Below are 10972 nucleotides of genomic sequence, written 5' to 3' on the forward strand. Positions count from 1 at the left end.
CCGGGTGTCGTTCTATTAGAGGTTTTACGGTATGTGAAAATTTTGAAACAATTTTTTTCCAAATATTTGGAATTTCAGCTGTCTGAGAATCGCATAATCACTTTTTATGTTTAATTGGACCTTTACCGGTCTTTTGGGATTTTTTCAACAATTTTTTCTGTTTTTATATCATACTTGCGAAATTCCGGGCCGGCCCGCGACCCGGCCCGCCGATAATTTTGGCGGGCCAGGCCGGGCCGATGAAGTGCCGGCCCGCTGTTTGTACAGTAGCTGATTTTTTTGAATTTTTTTTTCGAAAATTTTATATATTTTTCAAAAATTTAATCAAAAACTTTATTTTTTGACTACTTTCATAACTTTTGAAAATTATGTAACTTTTTTTCTTTTTTAATTCAAAAAAATGTCCCAATCTTTCATTAGAAATTTTTTTACTGAGAAAAGGCGGGCCGGCGGGCCGAGACGGGCCGGGTCGCGGGCCGGGCCCGTTGCAAGTATGTTTTAAATTAACTACCAATTGTATTGTAAGCCCAGGGAACGTTTGTGAAAAATGCGAAAGCTTACAAAAGACTGTGTTTTTTGGGATAAATCAATTTTCCTGTTTCAATTTCGTTTTGTAATTCCTGTATGGTTTTGAGAAAACAATCGTGATTTTCGATGTTAAAGGAGGCGAGACAGCAAAAATTTCGGGGGACAGTTCGGGGGACGAAATCGACCATCGGTCGTCAGGCGCCTCCCGTAGCTCAGCCGGTAGCGGGGCTGTACCCCTGAGTTGCCTGTCATGAGTTCAACCCCTCATGGGGGTTCTCTATGCAAAATATCAGGAAAACTTTTTTTGGTGTCTGGCCTCCTTTTAGTTAATTATTTTATCGATAAAGTCGCTAGCTTATGTATCCCAGAATGATTATGCCGTCTTTCAAAGCAGTGGAGCACTATGGAATAGTTTTCAAAAATAGTTTCCACTTTTTTGAAGGCTCGTTTTAAACTTTATCGATTTGTCCAATTTTCTAATTTTTTCCAAATTTTTTTTCAGATTTAGGTGTTACCTTTGTGATTGTATAAGCAGAAACAAAATATCAAAATATTCAAAAAATTGTGTCACAATTTTGAAACATCTTTTTAAATTTTTTTTCCAATTTCACAAACGGATCCTTCTGAAAACCTACTATTCACTTTCCATGTTCATCTGTATCTCTGCAGCCGTCTTTTGGAACTTTTTCATTGTTATAAAAATGTAGTTACCTTTCTTCTGTGTTCTCAAATTTATATACAGAATTTCCCGGATTTTGCTTTGATAAGAGAGATAAGAATAGGACATAATCAGTTACTCTTTTTCTCTTTTTATTATAAGTTTTTGTTAATTACAAATTTTAGTAGTTTTCTTATATAATTGTTCGGTTTTCTGATACATATGTCTGGGGAAAATTTCATTATAACCCCCGGGGTTCTTTTGAAACAGTCAGAATTTCATATATCATTTTTCGGTACTGTACATATTCTTCCCATCAAATTTCTATTGAAAATGTCTTATCAAACTTTATTCACATGCAAAATAAATATAAAAACATAATCAACACTAGTTAATTTAATTGGACTGTAGCTGTCACAGTAGCCACCGTGTTTTTACCTTCATCTAATTCAACTCTCATCTCAATCAGTTGGTCTTTTTCAGCCTCCTGCTGGATCGTAATTGACGTTGTGTCAGGGTTTGGCTCTCTCAGTTTTTCTAGAAAATATGTTCTAAATTCATTCAAATCCCCTTTCCTTCTCGGTCGTATCGTGTATCCAGTGACGGGTATCACCTTTTCAAATCTCTGGAAAAAATTTTCAAGTTCGTTCTACCGAAAAAAAAACTTACCCTCAATGCATTTCGAACATCTCTGATTGATAGTTCCCAAACCACAACAGTTTTTAAATGTGCCAAAAAATTCCAATTTCTTAAAATGAGCTCATCATCAATATCCAAAGTATTTAATCTCATCCAATGTTTAGTTGTTCGGACACATCTACCGACGAACAGCTGTGGCAGTACTGTAACTCGGTTTCCGAGTTTTTTCAGCAATTGTCTATCGTCCCATACTCGAAGCGTCAACGATTTCAGATTCTTACGTTCCAGATGCTTCAGTATTTTCAGCAATTCCTGTGAATCCTCATATTCCAAATTTTGAGGGTTTTCAAACAATTTGGCTCTAGTGAAAGTGAAATGCAAATGACCAACTTGTAGTAATCGTTTTGTCCTCTTGTAGTCCTCTTGTATATCATCGAAATTTGGGTTAATATCTTTTTCAAACCTCGGATTGTGAATTTCCAAGCCTTGCAGAGCCGCATCAATCATTCCATACACAGAAAGATCTGGAAAACGAATAGGCTCATTTGAGCGTAAAACGAATGGTTTGATCATAAACTTCAATTCATCCAACGGTTTCGATAGTCTTCTCAGAATAAACTCCAAATCCGTGACAGCGATTAAATTGAGATTCACATTATGGATAGTTGATCTGTACCGTTCACATATTCTCGCTTCAAAAGATCGTTCCGAAGAAAACGACATACACACATTTGGACCTTCTGGTGTGTATTTTACCCAGCCCAATCCACAATTTCCAGTTTTCAATCCGAGAAGAATCTCTTCATGACTGAAAGTGAAAGACACTACATCGAGTTGAAACATGTATGCTTTTGTGATTCCGTAAAGTTGCCAGGAGAGCCGTCGACAGAACATGCTGAAATAAGAAAAGTCTTATTTTCAGATTACCGGAAACACTACAAGAATGTCGAATTCTTATGGTATATTGGCGTCAAGCGCGAAACTCAGTTCAAACTTAGAATTTCAGTTTGATTTGACAATTGAAGTGTGGGTCTTGACAAGATCTACAAAATGACACTAAATTGCACTATAGTCATAACCCGAGTTTTGAACCAGAGCTCGTGAAGAAATGTAGCTGAATTCGGCCTGAACTCAACAGGCTGTCTTATGACTACTGGTGTAGAACTAGGCGTACAAACGGAGTGAAATTCGATGTGATATTGTAGATCTTGTCAAGTTCTATGTTTCACTTTTTGAGTGGAACCAAAATAGTAAGATTGAAGCAAGTTATAGGCCGAAACAGTTTGGCGGACAGAATTGGTTTCGCACTCGTTCTGCTGTTTTGACCAATAACTCGATTCAAACTTACAATTTCAATTTGATTCAAAATATGAAATGTAGGTATTGACAAAATCTACAAAATGACACTAAATTTTATTATATTCAACGGATGAAACTCACACCAGGGCACATATAGGAGCCGAGCCCTTAATGGAGCCCGGATTTTTTATGCTTCTGTCGAACTCGGTATACAAATACTGTCAAAATTACCTATTATAGATTTTGCCAAGTTCTCTCCTTTACTTTATGACTGGAACATAAATTGCGAGTTTAACGCAAGTTCTCAACAGCCGGGCGAGCAAAGTCAGTAAAGGTTTTTCTGGCCCTGCTGCTTTTTGCTCTCTCATGTAGAGTTCGACAGACAAGTGAAATTCAATGTTAAATTTTAGATTTTGTCCAATTCTATATTTTATTTTCTGCTTGAAACAGATTAATTAACATTTTACTTTCTGCTTGAAACGGTTTAACCCAAGTTATGGGACAAAACAGCTGCCAAATCAAGCAACATTGTAGCTCTTGTCAAGTTCTACAATTTATGATTTTATTGAAACAGAAAAATTTCGTTATATAAATTTCGTTATATGCAAGATATCAAAAAATAATCAACTGACAAAACACTTCTGATATCATGATAAGCATTTTATAAGTTTACAACATTTTATATCTTTGAGAGGAAATGAGATATATGAGCTCAAAGCTAGAAGATAGGGAGCCCTTTTTTTTACAGGTCTAACGGTATTTATTTTCTGAATCACCTTGAAATCCCAAAGAATACCCTTATCCAAAAAAAAACTCACAATTGCAAAATGTCGTCCACTGTATCCAAAACCGGATCACCCTCCACTTCCGCTGCAGTATTATCCACTCTAGCTAGAAACGCTTCCGCAAACTCATCATAAAACTTTTTGACGCTTGAAATTGGATATAAAAGTGATATGTTTTCCGATGCAATTACAGCAGGCTCGGCATAATAGAAACCTCCAGGAACTGGCCTTATCCTATACTGATAATGTATTTCTTTGGGACCAACTTGTCCTATTGCAATCGGCTTCTCGCCCCTCCGAATCCATTGACACATTCTCTCGTGGGCTTTTGAAATCGAAGTTCTTTCATTGAACATTTCCAAAAGGTGTTTTCTATAGATCGTTGGGTCGAGCAGTGTTTTATAACTTGCTACAGTAAGCGTATGGTTTGCAAAGGTCAGACTAACAGTGAGCTCTCCGGATTCCTTCAGGATCCTGATATTTCCTGGTTCGAAATTGAAAGCGCTTGGGTACAGCTCTTGGATTTCTTCAAGGTCCAGTTCTTGATTCACATGGATAATACATATACTCCTTGGTGGGTTCCTTGTGAAATACTGAAAAATAATAATTGGAAAATTATGTAATCGGGAAAAAACTAATATGATTTGGGAACCGTCAACTTTTAGCCCATATATCTCGATTACTGTAGAAGTTATCAAAAAATGATAATTTGATAAAATGTTCATGATATTGTAAAAAATATTTTGTCAGTTTATCACTTTTTGATGTCTCTTACAGAAATCGAGATAAATTGACTGAACGTTGAAAGTTAGGGGAGTCATTCCATTGGAGTGTTTACTGTATTTTAAAAGAAACAATGCATGCCAAATGTAAATTTTTCAAGCCAAAATTTTTTTAATTTTCTGGTTAAAAAAAACTTTGAATACTACAGAAAATGGTCCAAAAATCACACTTCTAGCTTGTCTAAAAGACAGCTAGTCACTATGATAGTCTGCGTCTCTTCAAAACTTTGAAAAAGGCATACTTTAGCTGGTAGAAGAAAGGCTTCCATTTCGATTTTCGACCGACCGCCGACCGACAGCCGACAGCTGACCGACAGGCCGGCGCACCGACCGATTTCGTGCATTTGCGCATAAAAATACGAATTTCTGAGTACGAAGCATTTCATTTCACGACAAATGAGGCATTTAGTGAAAGCAGTTTGTCGTAAAATACAATGCTGCGTATGCAAACACGTTGACGCGCAAATGCACGAAAACGGTCGGCTGTCGGTCGGCGGGGTCGGTGGTAGGTCGGTCGGCTCAATTTCCCGACCGAATGGAAGCCTTAGCCAGAAGCGCTAGAAACATGAATTTTTGACTTTTTCTTATTTTTTAAAAATTCATTCTGTTAAAGAAAACTGATCCCACTAAAAACTGGCCAAATACTCACTTTTACACCCTTTTCAATATCTTCCTTCAACAATGAAGCCATCAAAATAACCAAGAACTCATCGCACAATTTCCAATCTTTTGCCACAAACTCATCACGAATATCCAAAACGTATGCATTTTTCCATTGCTCTAATCCTCTCAAATTTGGATGAAACATCAGTTGGGCACCCTTCATTCCCTTCTGGACCATTTTATCATTCCAAATTCGAAATGATAGCCAGTTCAGGGTTCCAGGATCAAGGTATTTCAAAATATGTGCCACCTCATCAGTGTCCTCTTCTCTTTTCTCCCAATTGAAATTGTTGGTGCTGTGAAATCTGGTAAACATAAAACTGAGACGGCGAACAGGGAATTGTGGTGGAGGATCGTAGTCATTTAGAATTGAACCAATTAATGAATAGGCTTGAAGATCGGGATACTTAGCAGGGCAAGTAAGCAAGTATGGACTGATGCTAAACTCTAGATCTTCCAATGTTTCCGAAAGTGCTTGTAGGAGAAACACCAAGTCGAAAATTGCCACTTTCCTATGATCACAATCTTTGAGAACTGATGCATTTCCAGTACCGTATTCCACATGAACATCGTTTAGGTTTTGCTTGTAAAGTATTGAAGTTAGTACAGGTTCGGGCTCATCTTCTTTCTTTTCTGGATCTTCTGGTTTCTCAGTGATATCGATTCGTATCCATTGCTCATTCTCAATACAACACAATGTGAACTTCAGTTTTTTGATATTCACAATTTTGAACCAGTTGGCGAGACTTGAAATTTTGACAGAGATTCTTCGGATGGACATTCTGAAATACAATTAATTCAATAAATTTTAGATCTTTGGGGGGCTCGAGATACTTGTAGATTCAGTAAATATACAGTAATCTGACTAGAGCTGCAGTAACCTAATAGAAGCTTAATTGATTTAGCTGGAGATACAGTAATTCAGATAATGGATTACTGTAGGTAAAGATATCACTTTAGAATCACAGTAGTAAATAGGATCACCAAGAATATAACATTTTTCGTATTTCGAAATTTTACAGTTTCACTATTTCTATGAAACCGCTGTTTTCTCTTTGTTGGATTAAAGTTACAGTAACAATTTCAGGCGGCGAACTTACTACAGTAACCATAAGGAACCTGCACATCTAACTGAGAACAACCGTAAGCTTATAGCTGGCTGAGTGATCGCGAATGATTACTTTCCAAGAACCTACAACTGAACGACGTCTTCTAAATTCTCGAGCATTTTTAGACTTCTATCCCGAAAATCTTCAAATTTCTCCATCGCAAATTTTTCATAAAATTCTCGAACTTTCGTTATCGGATATCTTGTTAATAAATTATCATCGTAATTTTCCACTCTTCTTCCGAATTGTTGGGCCACATATTCTAAAAAAATTCATTGAAATCCAAAAATTGAAAAAAATCGCTCACCTGTCCCTGAAACGTTTCCCAAAAGCAACCTGCACAGCTCTCGATGCGCTTGTTCAATGGAAATTTTTGAATTGAATATTTCTTTCAGAAATTCTTCCACGAATTCTTCGTCGGGTGCTTCTGCGCCGTCCATTGAGAAGATAAAAATAGAAGCTAAAAATGAAACTTGGAGAAAAAAAGACATTTGAAAAAGAATTTGAGAAAATGCATCTTGCCGGCTACTTTGGATACGGTAGGTCAAAACATGAGAGATCAAAAACATGAGGTTTTTAGGTCAATTTTAATTGTTTACAAAAGTAGCTCAAAATTGCTCGATTGGTCTGAAAATTTTAGAGTATACTAAACAAAAATAGAGCTTCATTCTTGCAGTTAAAAACATTTTTGTGCAAGCTCATCCAGACCAGTTATACTGTTTTTTGAAAATTGGTGTTTTTTCTTGAAGTTTTGACAGTTGACTGATTTCCAGCGATAAATCTCATTTGGGCGTATTTGTCTGAAAAACTATCAACTAAAAAGTTGAAGCTCTATTTTTGTTTAGTATACACTGAAGATTTCAGTTTTATCAAACAAAATCTACTAAATTTTTTAGACATGCAAAGTTGACAATTTTCAACGGAAAATAGGTAAAGTTGATAATCTGTCTGTCTTTGATGTCCCAATGTCCGAGTTTTGTTGAAAAAATTTTGTCGCCACCATAGGTTGACCTATTGCACGACCTTTAACCAGCAGTATCATACAACCACTCTGACTGGGACATAATCGACGATGAATATAAAAGAGGACATTTCTGGAGTAAGATACGTGACCATTATTACTACTGCCACAAAGATCTACTCTGGCCTTCTGGACATTCATGTGGCACTCAACAGAATTCACTATAAAAGAAAGAGGATGGAGACAAACAGACATTATCAATCAGTATCGACGATATCAACATGAAGAGGATCACATTCTGACTGAGCACCAACACCGGAGAGCAGCACCAACGACTGAAGTGCCTTCAACATCTGCTGACCGATCATCTGCATACAACACTACCACTAACCATGAACGCTTCAAAGATGCCTCAACGGTCCGGAACTCTCCTACATCGAGCCCTCACTATCTGAGTCTTAATAAATCGTTAATTATTAACTCTGTCCAACATGTTCAAAAGACCGTCTTGAATAGGTCTCACCGATCTATATCTGGGACGGCACAATTTTATTTAAAAACTCGATCACATTGACAAAATAATTCACAATAAAAAAATAAACAAGAAAGCACATAGAAAAGGTTAGCAAGATATACTTCAAATCCCAAAGAGGTTGATTTAGTTCTGCTTCCTGCTGGAAATATATATCAAATTGGCAATCAGTCATGTCATACACCAGAACACGTCCATCTCCTAATTCTCGATAGAATTTGAACGGAAAGTCGAATTCAGGAGATTCAGGGTTCTTATCGAATTTTCCAGAATTTCTAAACACAGCCTTGACATCTTCAATTTCCAAATTATCCACAACCACTTTGAATGTTGCTTTTTTTGGAATGTACTGAAAACGAGAACTTATAAACCAGAAAAAATTGAATGTCATGGAATTCCCTTCAAGAAGGTTAACTTGTGGAACAAATATATTTGAACCGCTTTGAATAAGAAAACACTTACGTTCAGCAAATTTCTCAAATCATTCTGATCCAGTGATTTCAGACTGATCGTCTCAAAATGAACCAGATTTGCCCAATCCTTGGAAACGAGGCCGTTGTAATCCTCGAATAGAAACGCTTTCTTCCATTGCTCAGTTTCATAAACTTTTTCGAAATTAAATTCCTTGATTCTTGTATAGACTCGTGTCCAAAGTTTTCCCGTCACCCCACAATCGGATATATTTGAGAGTTTCCGGCTGACAAGCTTGCAGAATTTTCGGCAAATAGTTTGTGACCGTATTTGGAACATAGAGCTCTTTGCTGCTACACGTATATGAAACCTTTTCGACATTAATTTTATGTTCTAATTGTTCCAGAAGTCTCACAATCAGCGTTTGCATGGTAACATCAATAAATCGATCGTATTCTGCAATTCGGAATGCCAATTTCTTCAGCTTGAGATCCGGATGTTTCATCAGAAAGAAAATATCACAAGCCTTATATTCCTTTCCTTGATATTTAATCTCCATTGGGTATTCTCTACAGAATATGACTACTTCAATGCTTTCGATACCAATGTTAACCTTCAATTTGTCAATCGGAAGTTTGAGTTTCTCCATTTTCTCGCACATCTCTTTGGAAATTCGTCGACAGAATAATCTGAAAATGACAATAATTTAGCCTATTAGGTTGGCGGGAAAGTCTTTGTCACTTTTTCAATAGTTTATTTCTCAAAGAAAAAATAACCGAATAATTAATTATATTGTCCATCATTATCAACAACATGTCTCCAACGTTCCCTCAATTTATGGATTCCATTGCGGTAGAATCCAGCCGGGCGTGAGGCAAAGTATTGTTTGAGTGCCGCTTCGACCGCTCCACGGGAATTGAAGCTTCTTCCTTCGAAGGCACGTGTCATATCGCCAAATAACCAATAGTCGGAAGGAGCAAGATCAGGACAATACGGGGGGTGAGGGAGAACATTCCATCCATATCCCATCAGCTCCTGCTTCACTTGTTTCGAAACATGTGGGCGAGCGTTATCATGTTGATAGTACACTTTCTTGTCTTTCAGGGCCGAACGGTCGACTGCTTTCTTGAGGTTTCGTAGTTGAGTAGTGTAGAGGTCTCCAGTTATTGTTTTGCCCTCGGGCAGAAGTTCCCAGTAGATGGGGCCGTCCACTCCCCACCACACAGAGAGCATAACTTTTTTCGGATGAAGGTCGGGTTTGGGGACATCCTGTGGGCTCTCTCCTTCTCCAACCCACTGGGATTTCCTGTGGTGATTATCGTAGAAGACCCACTTCTCATCTCCGGTTATTAGCCGGTCCAGCCATCGATCGCCCGCGTGGAGAGTGAGAAGAGTAATCGAATCGTCGACTCGGCGGTCAAGGTTGGCTTGAGTCAGGTGATGAGGTATGAATCGACCAAAAAGTTTTCTCATTCCAAGAGACTTCAAACCTTCAAGGACTGTGCTATGGTGAACTCCGAATGAGACAGCTAGTTCACGGCTAGATTGAAATGGATCCGATTGCAATGCGTGCTTCAGCTTGTCCAAATCCAACTCACGGGGTCTCCCAGAGCGATCCTTTTCATCGAGCGAGAAGTCATCTTTTTCGAAACGATGGAACCAATTGCGAATAGTATTGTAGTGAGGGGCATGTGTGTTGTACACATTCTTCAAGAAAGTTTCCGAATCCTTCATCGTGGTGTGAGATAGGAAGAGGTAAATCAAAACATGTCTGATGTGAATAGCAGTGGGAACAAACATATCGTTTCAATTACAGATGAGGAGCAGGGAAGGAAATGGGGACTTGTTTATATGGAAGGTTCTTATCACCTTGTTATTCACTAGAGTCGATATCATACACAGCCTCCATATACGAGAACAGTGATTAAACAAACAGAGTGACAAAGACTTTCCCGCCAACCTAATACTTTAAGTGAAAAATCTGCAATTTTTGATGCATTCAAAATATAAAAGATTTTGTCGGAACGATTGAAAATATTAGAGTATACTAAACGCAACTAGAGCTTCAATTTTGTAGTTGTCAACTTTTTTGTACGAATCGATCCAAAGGAGATATGAAAGTTGAAAGTCTGAAAAAAGCGTTTTTTTTATGTCTTACCACCTTTAATCAACGCAATGAATCTGGATACTTTTGCCACTTGGTCAGTTTTGGCTCCTGGACGTTTCAGGGCCCGACGTTTCGGAACCACGACGTTTCAGAACCCGACAGTTCAGAACCCGACAGTTCAGAACCCGACGTTTCAGAACCCGACGTTTCAGAACTTTTCTGCATTTTTGTATAGTGGTTTTTGCGCACCAGATGAGCATTGCTCATTTCAATTTTGTGTTTTTCTGCTTTTTTTTCATTCTCATCTACCGTACTCCAAATAATGATAGGTTCACACTGGGTATCTCTCAAAAAATCAAAAAAGTTGAACTTTTAAAAAACGATGTCATTAATAAAACCATTCAAAATGAGACTTCTATTCGCCGGAAAAATTATTGCATACTTGTAGACATCGTTCTTGAAAAGTTCAATTTTTTCGATTTTTGAGAGATACCTAGT

At 37.7% G+C, this 10972-nt stretch overlaps 2 protein-coding genes across 2 annotated transcripts; both read right to left on the minus strand.

The window, feature by feature from the left end:
* Positions 1 to 1577: 1577 nt before the first annotated feature.
* On the minus strand, positions 1578 to 6903 carry CBG22579 (the record flags this gene model as incomplete). The annotated part of the gene is made up of 7 exons (XM_002632745.1): positions 1578 to 1811; positions 1856 to 2720; positions 3943 to 4502; positions 4934 to 5248; positions 5341 to 6136; positions 6551 to 6725; positions 6771 to 6903. The coding sequence occupies 7 exons, from the start codon at positions 6901 to 6903 to the stop codon at positions 1578 to 1580; spliced, it is 3078 nt and encodes a 1025-aa protein (XP_002632791.1).
* Positions 6904 to 8082: 1179 nt separating this feature from the next.
* Positions 8083 to 9028, minus strand: CBG22578 (the record flags this gene model as incomplete). Its single annotated transcript, XM_045244989.1, has 4 exons — positions 8083 to 8098; positions 8139 to 8305; positions 8419 to 8580; positions 8783 to 9028. 4 exons carry the CDS (start codon positions 9026 to 9028, stop codon positions 8083 to 8085), a joined length of 591 nt encoding a protein of 196 aa, XP_045097609.1.
* Between the last annotated feature and the right edge of the window lie 1944 nt (positions 9029 to 10972).

The sequence above is a fragment of the Caenorhabditis briggsae genome, assembly GCF_000004555.2.
Source record: "Caenorhabditis briggsae complete genome, chrIV, whole genome shotgun sequence".
Lineage (NCBI taxonomy): Eukaryota > Metazoa > Nematoda > Chromadorea > Rhabditida > Rhabditidae > Caenorhabditis > Caenorhabditis briggsae.